At 61.1% G+C, this 14,454-nt stretch overlaps 2 protein-coding genes across 2 annotated transcripts; one reads left to right on the top strand and one right to left on the bottom strand.

The window, feature by feature from the left end:
- Window positions 1-1,949: 1,949 nt before the first annotated feature.
- LOC128783194 (uncharacterized) lies at window positions 1,950-7,461 on the top strand. The gene is made up of 14 exons (XM_053933825.1): window positions 1,950-2,490; window positions 2,768-2,832; window positions 3,275-3,423; window positions 3,746-3,893; window positions 4,139-4,326; window positions 4,414-4,551; window positions 4,827-4,941; window positions 5,115-5,255; window positions 5,450-5,626; window positions 5,760-5,915; window positions 6,075-6,176; window positions 6,423-6,525; window positions 6,798-6,854; window positions 7,143-7,461. The coding sequence occupies exons 1-14, from the start codon at window positions 2,370-2,372 to the stop codon at window positions 7,340-7,342; spliced, it is 1,860 nt and encodes a 619-aa protein (XP_053789800.1). The 5' UTR covers window positions 1,950-2,369; the 3' UTR covers window positions 7,343-7,461.
- Window positions 7,462-9,196: 1,735 nt separating this feature from the next.
- On the bottom strand, window positions 9,197-13,771 carry LOC128783199 (serine/threonine-protein kinase pim-1-like). The gene is made up of 6 exons (XM_053933829.1): window positions 13,739-13,771; window positions 12,341-12,656; window positions 11,771-12,289; window positions 10,954-11,133; window positions 10,549-10,698; window positions 9,197-10,358 (listed from the first exon to the last, which is right to left on the bottom strand). The coding sequence occupies exons 1-5, from the start codon at window positions 13,769-13,771 to the stop codon at window positions 10,592-10,594; spliced, it is 1,155 nt and encodes a 384-aa protein (XP_053789804.1). The 3' UTR covers window positions 9,197-10,358; window positions 10,549-10,591.
- Between the last annotated feature and the right edge of the window lie 683 nt (window positions 13,772-14,454).

Here is a 14,454-nt window from a genome sequence, read left to right as displayed (position 1 = left end):
TCAGCATGGAGTAAGAGCTTCTGACAGAGACCAAGTGTTGCCAGCAGTTGTTCCAGGTGCTCCTGCCAAGAGCCCCTGCAGGCAGGAGCGCAGCCCCCAATGCACGTGGGCTTTGGCTCCCTCTGGCACAGAAGCCCCCCACGGGCACAGGTCTCTGGGGCAGGAGAAGGGCACCAGAGCTGCCAGGGCCCGGGGGGTGGCAGGTCTGCTTGGGCAGGGACTCTGCCACACCTGCTGATGTCAGCGCTCCCCGGGCCCCAAGGGTCGGAGCAGCATTGGTGCCCTGGCCCACACGTTCCTTGTCTGTGTCACACCCGCGGGTTTAGGATGGCCACCAGCCGGGACGTGTCCCAAGGAGGCCGTGCCAGCTTCTGTGGAAGGCCCCGTGCCCTTCCCAGCACAGCTGCGTCGGCAGCCCTGGGGGCTCTGAGGCCTGGGGGGAGGAGGAGGAGGAGGCAGAAGAAAAGGGGGGGGGGGAGGAAGAGGAGGATGGAGAGGATGAAGGGATGAAGGCCCCAGAGGTGGAGGAGGATGAGGAGAAAGAAAAGAGGGGGAGGAGGAGGAGGGAAAACAGGGTGGGGATGAAGGCCCTGGAGGAGGGGGAGGATGAGGAGTAGGAGGATGGGAATGGGGGGGAGGATGAAGGCTCGGGAGGAGGAGGAGGAGGACGGGGGGGAACGGGGGGAGGAAGAGGATGGAGAGGATGAAGGGATGAAGGCTCATGAGGAGGAGCAGGAAGGACCGGGAAGAGGAAGAGGAGGAGGTGGAGGATGAAGGAGCAGGAAGAAGAGGATGGAGAGGATGAGGGGATAAAGGCTCAAGAAGAGGAGGAGGAAGGGAGGGGGGGGGATGAAGGACCTGGATGGAGGAGGAGGAGGATGAGGATGGAGGGGATGAAGAGATGAAGGCTCGGGAGGAGGATGAGGATGGAGGGGATGAAGGCTCGGGATGGGGGGGAGAGGATGGAGAGGAGGAGGAGGAGGGGATGAAGGAGCGGGAGGAGGAGGATGGAGGGGATGAAGATCTGGGGGGAGGAGGAGGAGGAAGAGGAGGAGGAAGGCCCGGAAGGAGGGACCTTGGAGAGGAGGAGGAGCGGGAGGAAGGCCCGGGAGGAGGAGGAGAAGGAGGAGGATGGAGAGGAGGAAGAGGAAAATGAAGAAAGCGAGGGAATGAAGAAGAGGAGGAGGAGGAAGATGAAGGAGAGCCCCGGGGGGGAGGAAGAGGAGGAGCAGCGTGAGGAGGAGGAGGATGCGGGAAGGGAGGAAGGCTCAGGAAGAGGAGGAGGAAGATGAAGAGGAAGGCATGGGGATGCAGAGCTGGGAGTAAGAGGATGGAGCCGGGAGGGGATGAAGGCTTGGGAGGAGGAGGAGGAGGAGGGAAAAGCGAGGTGAGGAAGAGGAAGGAGCCGCAGGGAGGAGGAAGATGAAGGCTCGGGAAGATGAGGATGGAGCGGGAGGGGAGGAAGGCTCGGGAGGAGGAGGAGGAGGAAGGTGAGGGAGGAAAAGTGGGAAAGGGGAGGAAGATAAGGAGGAGGAGGAGGGGGGAGGGATGAAGGCTCCTGAGGGGATCTGGGGGAAAATTCGGGAATTTTGGGGGGAAAATTCGGGATTTGGGGGAGGGAAATCGGGAATTTTGGGGGGAAATTTGGGGATTCCTCCTTTTCTATTTGCTGATGGTTTCAGCCATTCCTAAAGACCCTGTCGGGCTGTCTTAGACACTTGGGGTGAGGAATTCCTTCCAACCTGGGCCACTTTGGGTGGGTCGGGGGCGGCCCCAGGGCAGGGGGCAGTGTGTGCAGGGGCCCTTTGTGACACGGTGCTGCGTGGTCACCGTGTCATGGAACAGGACAGCGTGTCCAAGGGCCCTTTGTGACACGGGGTGACATAGGAGCTGGCGGTGACAAGACCACGCCAGAGTGCTTGGAGCACGCGACGGGACAGGACGGGACAGAGCGGTGCCGTGAGGAGCCCCCGCACAGCGCACTCGTTCGTGTCTGACCCGGAGCTTTTCCCAGGCGTTATTCCTGCAGCTGACCTCGAGGCCAGACCACAGGACTTGCTGACCTGTGGCCTTCCTGAGGCTTCTCTTCTGCAGGTGCCCTTGAGGGCAGACCGTGGGACTTGGTGCCCCGGAGGCATCTCCCATCCCTGCCACCGGTGCCCTCGAGGCCTGACCACAATCAATCCTTGACAGGAGTCTCCTGTCCTTGTGGCAGGAGCCCTCAAGACCAGAGTGCAGGACTTGCTGTCCTGTAGCCTTCCTGAGGCTTCTCTCTTGAAGGTGCCTTCCAGGCACGACTGCAGGACTTGCTGACTCGGAGGTTTTCCGAGGCATCTCTCCTGCAAGTAGCCTCAAATCCAGTGACTGCCATGGAGCAGAGATCCCTGAGAGGGCCCAAGCTGGCCTGGGTGCAGGAGGAGGAAGAAGGCCCTGGAGCTGCCCCAGTAGAGGAGATCAAAGAGGTGGTGCGGTTCAAGACTCTACAGGAGGGTGAGTGGCAGAGCTGGGCTTAGGGTTGGTGCCTGCAGCCAGCTTGGCACCATTGCATCCCATCCCACTGCATCCCATCCCATCCCATGGCATCCCATCCCCTGAGGACATGCCCACGGACAGGACAGAAGAGGGGCCGGGCAGACACCCCGCAGCGGCCGTGCTCCATCCCCTGGGGCATCCCGTGGCTGTCCCTGCCTGGGGAGCTCAGGGCTGGGCTGTGTTCTCCGGCCTCTCCCGCAGCCCCTCAGCTCTGGCTGCGCTCGCTCTTTGCCAGATGCAGCCGTGGACCGCACACAAGAGCAGGACCCCGCCCGTGGCCTCTTCCGCAGAACAGTGGAGGTACCTGCAGCCATCCCCACCTGGGCTGGGCCTGCTGTCACCGCTCAGCCGAGCACCGCGCTTGGAGCATTCCGTGGAACATCCCTGGCTTCCTGCCCTTCTCCAACACCTGCTTTGCAAATTCATCAAGAGGATTCAGGAGGAAGAGACCAGCACCATGGGCACAGGGCTCAGAGCATATTCACACACCTTCAAAACCAAGACCTCTGCTGCCCTGCTGGATATGCTCCAAGAGGGGGGGTTTTGCAATCCAAAGCAAATAAGCAGCCTGTGGCCAGGGTTTGATCCTCCCAGGAATTGCTTGGCCTCCCAAGCCAGTCCCGCTGGTCACTGGAAGCCTTTGAGGCCATGGCAGTGTGGTGGGAAGGGAAGCACTTCTCTGGGGAAGCTGGGGACATTCCTCCCTCTGGCAGCTTTCCAAGTCTCCCCGTGCCTTCTCCAGGTGCCCGCCATGGTGAGGTACATCCACCAGTGGCTCATGGACAATCAGTTTGCTGAGCAGAGACTGAACAGGGCCCTGCTGGATCTCACCGAAGAACAGCCTGCTGATGTAGTAATGACACTCCTGTGTGTGGCCCCATCCTGTGACAGGTATGGGGCCACCTGCCCAGAGGGCTCAGGGCTCCCCAGCCCATCAGCCTGTACAGCCTGTGCCAGGTGTCTGACCAACAGAGAGTCCCCAGGGCCCTCTGGCTGCTCCCTTTGCCAGCCCTGGCACCTCAGCCCCCGAGCCTGCTGCCATGCTCCCTCGCTGCCCCTCAGGGGCCTGTCCCCACAGGCCTGGGCTGCCTGGGTGCTGCTGGCGAGGGGCAGTGGGCAGAGGCAGAGCCGGCAGCCAGCTCAGGTCCCCGCTGCTGCCCAGGCCACGGTGCCGTGTCCCAGACCCCCCTGAGACAGAGCTCTAACCCCGCAGAGCTGCTTTCACCATGTGGAAGAGCATCATGTGCTCGCCCAGGACTGCCGAGCCAGTGCAGCTGATGCTCCTCGATGTGCTGGGGAGTTGGCCAGAGCACAGCACGTTCACCTCTGATGGGGACAAAATGGGTGTCTTTGTCCTGGCTGTGAGTTTCTGCAACTGGCCTTTGCTGGTCCCAAGGCCACCTGCCCAGCAGCTCTCCATCCTCCTTGCCCCACTGCATCTCCCTGCCTCAGGCGCTGGGCTGAAACCTGGCCTCGGGGCAGCTTCAGGGGCACCAGGCCCGCTGCTCCCCCTGCGTCTCTCCGGGCCTCTCCCTCCCGTGCTCGGGCCCTGCCACACGGACACCTCGGCACTGAGCGCTGTCTCGGGGGGCTTTGTCCTTTGCAGGCAACTGTGGTGATGTGGAAGATCCTCCAGGTGCCCTGTGTCCCACAGATGGTGACGGTGTATTTCCCCCACCTACTTGTGCATCTGCTCTTCCAAGTGTTCTTCAGCACTCTGGATATGCCAGAGGAGGTCGATACCTTCTGGAAGGGATGCCAGCAGCAATACGGCCTTGCCACCAGCCCCAACAGGTACTCCATCCCACTCCTCTGTCCCTGCCACATCCCTGGGCAGGAGCCAGTGCTCCCAGTGTTACCTGGGCTTTGCTCTGCACGCAGGTTTGCAGTGCGGACCCTGAAGTCCCTGCTCTGCCAAATGGAGCACGAGGATGTGGTGCTGGCAATGGAATGCAAGCGTGGCTGGGACACGCTGCTATGTGCTGACACCCACCACTATGCCATGGGTCTGCTGGCCAGGTGAGACCCCCTTCTCCCCGCTGCCTCTGACATTTGTGCTCTGTGCCCAGGGTGCCCCACACAGTCCCAGTGGTCGTGGGCCAGAGGGCCTTGTCACCGAGGCACAGCCAAGCAGACTGGAAAAGGCTGGCAGAGGAGGGTACCCACAAGGAGCTGCCTCCCAAATAGCCCAGGGCCCCTTGCAGGATGCTGGGGAAAGACCAGACCTCTGTCAGTCTGTCCTGGGAGAGGTTTGTCCCCCGGCCCAAAGTTTTGGTTACTTTTTCTCCTGCCAGGGAGATATCCCGTGTCTCCATCCCCTTGTGCTCCCGGATCGCTCGCTACCTGCTCCAGCTGCTCAGCACACTGGAGCCACGCTGGGAGCTGCCCGCCCTGGCCTTCCTTGTGGAGGTGAGCCTGATGGCCAGCGCTGCCTCGCTCAGCTGCCTCCCAGCTCTCTGCCCTCTCGTAGCCGCAGCTGCCTGGGACGGGTGCCCGCGCCCTGTGCTGCTGCCTGGGCCCAGCCCTGTGCGGTTCCGGGCTCCTGCCGGCCGGGTCCCCTGTCACTGCCCTGTGCCTTTCAGGTCCTCGAGTGCCTGAACTTGAGTGGAGGCAGTGCTAACAGAGTCCTGCAAATCTTGTCAAGGCACCTGCACAGCAAGTGCAGGGACAGGCGTCGCCTGGCGCTCAGGGCCCTTCTCAAGCTCATTGACAATCCCTCGATGGTGAGAAGGGGGCAGCGGCTGAGGCTGCGCTCGGGAATGCAGTCGCTTGGGCTTTGCTGGGCTTTAGGCACTGGGGCAGCTGCTCCCAGCTCTCCTGCCTCCTGCTTCAGCTGCCCAAGTGCTCCGCAACAGCCCTTTGGCCTCTAGGCCCTGCGGCAGCAGGGTGGCGTTTCACAAACTTGTGTTCCGCACAGAGTGAAAAAATGGGGAGCCTGACTGAAAGTCTTGTGGAGCTCCTGTGCGACGCAGATGGAGAGATAGTTAGCATGGCTGTCATGCTCCTCAGCTTTATCTCCCGGGACAAGGACATGCTGATAGCCAGCTCCATTGCACTGCGGCTGGTTGAGGCGCTCCTGCCACTCTTTGACCACGTAAGGCTCGCTGCCTCCAGCCACAGCCACTGGCTGCTGCCCGGACACTTTGTGCCCTGTGGATTTCCAGGCCTGAGCCAAGCTGAGCCCCGTGCAGCCAATGCTCAGGTCTTTTTTTCTTCCTTTCATACAGGACAATAGCCAGGTGCAGCTGCTCTCCATCCTGCTCTTCCAAACATTGCTGTCTCTTCCACTGGAAAAGGACAAAAAGGCCCTGAAGACACACGTGCGCCAGAGCCTGCTGCCACTCTTCTTCCACTGCCATGATGAGGATGGGCGTGTGGCACAGGTGAGGACTCGTGGGCTGCTGCTGTCCCCCTGGGAGGCGGCTCAGCTGCCTCCTGCCCTGGCGCCTGCTGGGCTGCAGCCTCCTCCAGGCCTTGGCACAGGGACACAGGTCCTGCGCCCTGGGCTGTGGAGCCATCTCCGCGTCTCTGCTGCTCTCCAGGCTTCTCAGGAAACGCTGCTTTGTGTGGCCCAGTTCCTGAAGAGGAGGGATCTGGAAAAAGTGGTGAAGAACAAGAAGCTGTGGAAGTTCACCGAGTGCCTGGTAAGGATGGTCTGGAAGTGCCAGCCTCAGGCTGGAGAATCCCCCTGAGCGCAGTGCTCAGTGTGTGGGGCTGGCAGCTGTGCCCCTGCCCGCTGCTGCAGCCAGAGGCGGCGCGGGCTCTTCTCCAGGCTCCTGTGGGCCCGAGCTCACGGCGGTGCGGGCAGGGGAGGCTGGGGCTGGGCGCAGGGAGTGCCCGGTCCAGGGGCTGAGCCCGCGCCAAGCCTTCCCTCCTGCCGCTCTCTCCAGCTGGCAGACGACAGCAGCAGAGCGGCCGAGCACCTGCGCCAGGCCATGCCCTACCTGGAGAGCCCAGAGGAGCCCCTGCGAGAGGCGGCCATCAGGTTCCTGGGTGAGCCGCGAGCCCGGGCTCCCTCCCCGCCCCGCCGCAGCTCGGCCCCAGCCCCGCCTGCTGCCCCGGCAGCGCCATCCGGGCCCGGCGGGGTGGAGCCCCGGCTGGCCTGGGCGCTGCTGCCGCCCTCTCGCAGCCGTGCCCTTGGGCGGCAGCGTGCGGCAAGGGCCCGGCTGAGCCCTGCCGGGCCAGGAGGCCGTGTGGCCACAGGGCTGGCAGCGCCGCTGGCAGGGAGCTGTGCCGCTGGGCCGTGACAGGCTCTGTGTTGGCAGGGATGGCCGGGCGGCAGCTGAGGGGGAAGAAGGAAGAGCTCCAGCTCATCTGTGAGGGTGAGTGAGGGCAGCGGGCTGTCAGCGGGGGCTGGCGGGGGAGCTGCAAGCCGTGCCCCGGCTGTGCAGGGCTCTGCTCCCTGTGCGGATGAGGGGCGGCGTGGGCAGAGCACACGGAGATTTCAGGGCCACCTGGGGGATTTGTGGCCAGCAGCTTCGGGCTGATCCCATTTGTCCCTTATTTCCTGCTGGCTGTGGCCGGAGCCGGCTGGGATGGCCCTGGCAGGGAGGTCTCCTCGGGTCCCCTCAGATCTGGGATCTGACCATGGCTCTGTTGCTCTCTTTCAGCCCTTGAAGGCACGGCAAATGACATCAGCGTCGCCGTTGGAAGCCTGGCAATTCAAACGTTGTACATCCTCCAGGCCGTAGAGAGAGCTGGATATTCCCTCTTGGACAGCCTGCATGATCAGCTCCGCAGGGCATGGAGGACACGGCCTCGTCTCTTGGGGCTCGGCTGGCTGCGCTGCCGGAGCTGTGCAGAGTGCTGATCCCAGAGGCTCTGTCTGCTGGGGCCACCTGAGCCAGCAGGAATGTTTCATTTCTTCGAGGTTGTTCTTTCCTTCTTTTGGCTTTTCTTTAGGATATAAATATAGGATGTGTTGTAATAGACAGACTCCCAGGATCTTTCTTTTGCTGCCCAGGCTCTGCAGGGCATAGGGGAAGAGGGAGCAAAGGGTGCCTGGGCTCAGCAAGCTGCCCAGGCACGTGCAGGCTTGCAGGGAAAATGGCCAGAAGCCCCTTGGCCTTTGGTGGTTCTGTTGAAGCCTTTGTGCTGCCAACAGAGCCGGTGGGCAGGGGCCGGAGTTCCAGGGATCCCTGTGAGACCGGTGCCTGGAGATGGCCACAAGCCCTGTCCCAGGCAGGAACCGCCATCTGTGTCCTCCTGCCCGTGTGTTGCTGGCTGCATTGCTGAGGGCTCCGAGGTGCCTCTGGATGGGGCTCCTCGGGAGCTCCTGTGGGGCTGCGGCGCTGCTGCCGGGCAGGTTGGCCGGGCTGAGGGAGACCCTGAGGGGATGGGGCCACCAAGGGATGAGGGGCTGCGAAAGCCCTGACAGGACAAGGCAGTGGGAAGGCACGGGGGGGATGTGGAAAGGGAGTGGGTAACGTTGGCTCGAGGAGGAAAGTGGGTTGGAGCCAAAGAGACCACTCAGCCCAATGTTCATGGGGCAAACAGAGAGGGTTTGTGCTCAAGCCCTTCCTTCTAAGGGGCCTTTGAAAAAGCCAGTCTGGATAATTTCACTGGTCTGATCTCTGCGCCCCTTCAGATTCTGGCCTGTGAAATGCCTGCAGCCTTGGGAGAGATGTGATGGGCGAGGCCCCTGTCAGTCAAAGCAGGGGCTGGTCCATTCAGCCAGTACAAGGCAGCCTGCACTGTGACACACGGCAACAGAGTGCCAGGCACAGCTGCGGGTGCTCCCCATGAACCTCAGCTCTGGGACCACTGTCTGCCCCAAGCTTCAGGGCTGCAGTGGGAGCTGGGCTCTGCCCTGGGGCCATCCTGCAGGGACAGCTGCAAACAGGGAGCATTCCCTTGCCACCAAGAGCCAAGCCAGGGCTGCAGGGCAGCTGCTCCAGCCCGGACGGCACTGTTGGGTGCTGCGCTCTGGGGCTGGGGCTCCCCGCACAGGGGACTGGACTGGTGTGCCAGAGGAGACAGAGAAGCTGCAGCTTCAGCCTAACTGAGGTGGGTGCATGGGCTGGGAAGAGTGGGGAGGCCCAAGGGGATTCACAGAGCTCATCCTGCTGAAAGGACAAGGAAAAGGGAGTGGGAGCTCAGCAGTGAGGAGAGCTGAGGGCTGGAGAAGAGCTCTGAATGCCACTAAAATCCAACCAGACCTCTGAGACATTGCTGCTCCTCAGCCAGTGACAGGATGAGTCCCTAAGCCAGGGGCTCGGCCTTCCTCGTGGTGAAGCGCATCAAGGAAGGCAGCAGTGTGATGGAGACTGCCACAGGCTGGGAACTCACTGGGGGAAAAGAGGGAGCAGTTGGGAAGTAAAAGGCAGGTGGGGAGAGAATTGTTCAGAGAAGGCCTGAGCTACAGCTTGAGCAAGCTGAAAAATGGCATTTGGGGTCATCCCAGACTGCTTTCATTTCAGAAGCTATTGAACAAGTTTAATTTTTGGGTGGTGGCATGTTTTCCCTTGGAGGTGTGCACTCTGCAAACTTGAGCTGTGTTGCTGAAATGCTCAAGCAAGTCTGTGCTGCAGGTCACACCATTTCTTCTTTGGCTGATTGGGGCCCGGTGCTGAGCTCCAGCAGAGCCCTGGCAGAGCCCAGAGCAGCCTCAGCATCTGCAGAGCCCGGCTGCAAGGAGAGAAACCAGAAAGTGCCCCTCAGCTGAAGGCTCCTGTCCCCTTGTCCCAGCTGCCCGCAGTGCCCAGGCCATGCTGGCCGTGCCCAGAGCGGTGCCCAGAGCTGCCCATCACTGCTGCCTTTGGCAGCAGAGCAGGAGGGCAGGACATGTGCCCAGCCTGCAGCCAGCCACGGCACATCCAGCCCTCAGCAGCTGCCCAGAGCAGGATGCTCCTGTGCTCGCTGCCATCTCCCCAAAGCTCTGATCCCACCATGCCAAGCAGACGGGACCCACCTGACGCCATCCACCGCTGGAAGAAAAGCTGGTCCCAAACGATGTCCTCAGCCTTCTCCAAGGGCACGGCCCATCCACGCCGCAGCTGCTCCCAAGCACTTCCCCATCCAGACTGGACCCCACCTAGAACGCTTCCTCTAGAAAAACACACAACAAATTATTGAAAGTAGATTACAGACAAAAAGGGGAAACAAGAAAAAAGGTCAAAAATCATATCTCTGTCTGGGGCTTGAGGAAGGCCCAACCCCTGCATGCCAGGGAAAAACCCACTCACGGGTGAAGGAAGCCCAGGCTTTCTCCCTTCCCCCTGCACTGCCCCCCAAAATAAGAGTGATCCCAAAGCAAACAAGGGCAGGGGAGCAGCCCAAGCCCTTCCTTGCCTGCAAATCAAAGCAGCCCCTGCACAGGTTCTGGAGTCCCACCTCTGCTCCCACCATGGGGGTTGGTTTGTGTCGGGCTGGCTGCCCCAGCCCCAGCACCAGCCCCAGCCCGGTGGGTGGTGGGGGCTGTTGGCAGGGCCAGGAGCCCACTCCCATTTCGTACCCACCCCAGCCCATGCCCCGAGCCCTGCCAAAAGCAGCTGGGCAGCCGACTGAAGGATCAGCTGCATCCGCCCCAGCAAAGGGGGAACCTTCTGTTCCCGGCCAGGCTGTGCAATGGCCAAATCTGGGAGCATCCCCTGCGTGTGGACTCATCTGCAAATTCCCTGTGGAGCCTGGCTTTGGAGAAGGTGCCAGAATCAAAGTGACGTCATCTTCAGTCTGCCGGTGACCAGGTGGAGCAAGAGGTTGTCATCCTTGATGTCGTCCTCGCTGTCTCCAGCAGCAGCAGCCCCACCTGCTACAGCTTCTCCAGGGGCTCCTTCTCCTTCCCTGGGGCTGAGACCAGGCTGTCAGGGTTCTGCCCAGGGCCCCAGCTGTCAGGGAACCAAGGACAAGCAAAACCAGCTCAGATGGCGGCCACCAGTGCTGGGCAGAGCAGCTCAGCTCCAGCATAAGGGCTGCGTGTTCCCATCTGATGACCTCTGGGCAGTGACACAGGCAGCACAAAAAAGTCTGGGTTCCTGTGCTTCTGATTGCCAATGCGTGTGTGGGGCTGTAACTTACCAGGGCCCTGCATCAGAGTGTGCCTGTGGCTCTTTCCCTTCTTCTAGGGCAGATGAACGTCCTGCATCCAGGGATCACACAACAGCTCTTCTAACGAAGGCCTTTCCATGTCCAGCATGGATAAACACCTCCTGATCAGATCTTGGCACTCTGGGCAGAGAAACCAGAACCCGCCGGTCAGTTGGAGAAGGCTCCTGTTGGCTTTGCCCCACTATTCCCGTGCCCAGGCCATGCTGGATGTGCTCAGAGCTGGGCCTAAACTTTCCCATCAATTCCCTGATTTGGAGGAGAGCAGGAGAGCAGGACATGTGCTCCCTCCTCAGCAGCTGCCAGAGCGGGATGCTCACGAGCTGCTGCTGTCTCGCAGCACTGGTATTGCCCCTGTGGCCAGAGATGAGGATCCACCTGGCGAGAGCCGTTGTGGCAGTGAGAGCTGATGGTCCCAGCTGATGTTCTGGCACCCCCTGAAAGGGTGCTCCCCGCAGACCATCTGGTGCAGCACGATGCCCAGGGACCAGACAGTAGCTGGCTTGCCGTAGTACCAGCCAAAATGCATCCATTCCGGGGGGCTGTATGACCGTGTTCCTATGGAATAGAGATGGGCTTCAGCAGGGGGATGCTGCTGCTCCCAGAGCCTGGCCCCAGCATCCCTGGGCATGCGGGGGCTGCCCCAGTGGCACACGGGGTGACCGCTGCCCTCTCGCCAGCACCTGGGACTTGTGTACAGACTTGGGGTTGGAAAAGAAGCCACAGATGCTGGAAGAGGGCAGCTGAAGCCCTGGCAAGGCCCGACCATGACAAGGAAAAACCCACTCAGTGCTGGGGAAAACCATGCCTTCATCCTCCCTGCCTGCATTGCCACAAAAACCATTATGAATTCAAAGCAAACCAGGTGAGTGGAGCAGTCCAAGCCCTTTCTCACCTGCACACCAAACCGGTTGGGGCACAGGTTCTGGCCCCCCCTCTCTGCTACCCCCACCCACGGGTGTTTTTGTTGGGCTGGCTGCCCCAGCCCCAGCCCTGGGCAGAGTGGTGGGCAAAGGCTGCCAGCAGGGCTGGAAGCTGGCTCCCCACCCAGCCCTGCTGAAACGCAACACGGCTGAAATCTCAGTGCCATCAAGGGGAGCAAAAGGGACAATCCCCGATGCCACACCCAGCTTGGGCTGGGAGATGTTGGGCCGTGAGATGCTGGGACCGGGAGCACACCCCTGTGTGGACTCACCTGCAAAGTGAGTGTAGGCTGTGTCTTGCAGGTAGGTGTCACAGCCAAAGTCGATCAATTTAGCCTCCCCGGTGGCCAGGTCAACCAGGATGTTCCGTGGTTTGATGTCCCTGTGCAGGACCCCGCAGCTGGTGCAGTGCCGCACGGCCTCCAGCACCTGGCGGAACAGCTCCCGCGCCACCTCCTCGGACAGGAACCCCCGTGCCCGAATGAAATGGTGCAGGTCCTGAGACCGCTTTGGGCGCTCCAGCACCATCACGATGTCGTTGGGGAGCTCAAGCCACTCCAGCAGCTGGACGACACCGGGGAAGCCAGTGGACACCTTGGCCAGCAGCACCACCTCCAGGGGTGCGCTGGTGCCGTCGGGCTGCGGGAGGAGCACGATGCCGTCAGTGGGGCTGAGGCCGTGCCGGGGCTCGGGAACCCCTCGCCCAGCCCGGGATGCTCTGCGCCCTGCGCTGGCCCCACGCCCGCTCTCCCTCGAGCCGTCCCGGCGGCTTCCACCCTGCTGGGGCCCAGCTCATCCCCGCCCGAAGACGCTGCCGAAGCCGCCGCGGCCCAGCAGCGAACCCAGCCGGTACTGCTCCTGCAGGCCCTGCTGCGCCTTCCCTGCCGGCGGGACGCGGCTGTCAGCGCTCGGCCCGGGGCCAGGAGCGGCCCCCGAGCGCCCCTCAAGCGCCCCGGGCCGGCCATCTCCAGGCGTTCGCTCCTGGCAACGGGACAGCGGCGGCTCGGGGCCGGCGGCCGCGCTGCCGAGCGGCGGAGCTCGGGCCGGGGAAGCCGCAGCGGAGGCGGCGGCAGCGGCTGCGCCGCCTGTGTCCTCCACGGGGCCCGGGAGGAGCCGGCGCTGGGGCCGGGGCCTGTTTGCTCTTTCCAAGAACCTTTCCTGGAGAACGAGGTGAAGCTTCTATCTCAAGATGTGCCACCAGCTGCAGCTTCTCTTGGCATTCCACACCGTGTGTGCAGCACAACTCTTGCAGCAAAGCAGGACAAATGTTTGAAGAACTTGGCAGCTTGTTCTTTCTTTTCCTTGTGGGCTGGGCAGTTGTGCCATTGGTAAGGATTTCATTGTTATTGTTCTACCCTAAGAAAACATGATGGGCTACCAGGAATTGTTAGGGAGCACAAGCCTGACTGAATGCAGAGAAAGAATCTGCAGAGCCTGCAGCCAGAAATGGAGAGCTGTGTGATCAGCATTGCAACATCCCCATGCACATCTTGAAAGTGATCTAGAAGATGAAAATGGGCTGACAGAGGGAGTTTGTTTCTGTGTTCAGTTCAGATGCTTCTACATCTAGTGCACTGATATAAATCAGGAGTTCAATCAGTTCATGGAAAGCACCAGAACAAGCTGGAGCTCTCAGGAGACGACCGAAAGAATCTGAAAAGAAAAATGCAGGCAATGACTTGGTCGACTTTGTCTGTAAGAAGTGTAATTTTTCCCATATAATTTGTAATCAATCTCCTCTGCAATTATCTTTTGGAAAAAGGCCATTTTCACCCCAGATTCCCCATGAAATGGGTAGCCTGAGCTTGTGGAAGTGCCTGAAAGATGCCCTGTTCCTCTGCAGGGACACTCAGGCTGAAGCAGGAGCCGGAGCCCTCTCTGGGGAAGCCTCCTCCGAGCTGGAATTTGTGCCGTGCTGGGAGAGGAGGAGGAGGAGGGGGAGAACGCTGGGCGCTGTGTGGCAGGAGCAGGAGGTTTGGGCCGCAGGACATTCCGTCTGCGCCGCTGCCCCGCAATGGGCGGGAACGCTGTGGGGAAGACTGGGGGACACTGGAGCAGACTATGGATGGCACTGGGGGGAACTGGAAGGGCCTGGGAATGAACTGAGGTGTACTGGGAGGGACTGGGCTGTACTGGGAGGGATTGGAGGGGCACTGGGGTTGTACTGGGGATGAACTGGGGATGCACTGGGCTGTACTGGGAGGGACTGGAGGGGTTGAATGGGCTGTTCCCGCCTTCACCGCCTCCCATTTGCTGAGGCTCCCGCCCATCATCACCCGCAGCCAATCATCGCCGGGGATTGTGGCTTTGGGGGCGGTGCCTGGAGTCAGTGCTGTCTTTTCTTTTGCCTACAACTCCCATCATGCCTCGCAGCCCAATAGAGCCCCATTGGAGCCGGGACTACAACGCCCGTCATGCCCCGCACTCCACAGAACCCCGGTATCCGCCCCCATCTGTGCCGTAAGTGTCCCCCAGACCCTCCAGGGTCCCCGAGTGACCCTCAGCGGCCATTTGGGACCCCGCACAATTTTACTGGCAAAGTACAAAAAAGCAAGAAACCTTGGAAAAGGATTTAATACAACATCCAATCCAACATAAAACACCCTAGAAGTAACTTAATTCACTCAGCCCATTTAACCTGGAAACCTTTAAACACTTTAGTTGTTGAGGTACCCAAAAAATGTTCCATAGAAAGAGCATGAGAAGGAGAGGAAAGAGAGAGAGACGCAAAGACAGAAGCTCCATAGAAAGACACGCACGTGGCTCCCAGCTCCTGGCGTTCCAGTGTGGGTGAGACACAAACCCAGGAGAAGGCAGAGTCCATAGCAGGGGCTGACCTTGTGCTCTGTGTTTTAAGGCCCTGGGCCTTTGTGGGCCTCCCCCAGGTGGGATTTCTGATTGCTCGGGCAATCAGGGCTGGGTTAGCGCTGTCCCCTCTGTGTGACTGATTGACAGC

This window comes from Vidua chalybeata, unplaced genomic scaffold (assembly GCF_026979565.1).
Source record: "Vidua chalybeata isolate OUT-0048 unplaced genomic scaffold, bVidCha1 merged haplotype W_reject_25, whole genome shotgun sequence".
Lineage (NCBI taxonomy): Eukaryota > Metazoa > Chordata > Aves > Passeriformes > Viduidae > Vidua > Vidua chalybeata.
Note: the sequence above shows the minus strand (reverse complement) of the source record. Positions and strands in the feature narration are given on the sequence as shown.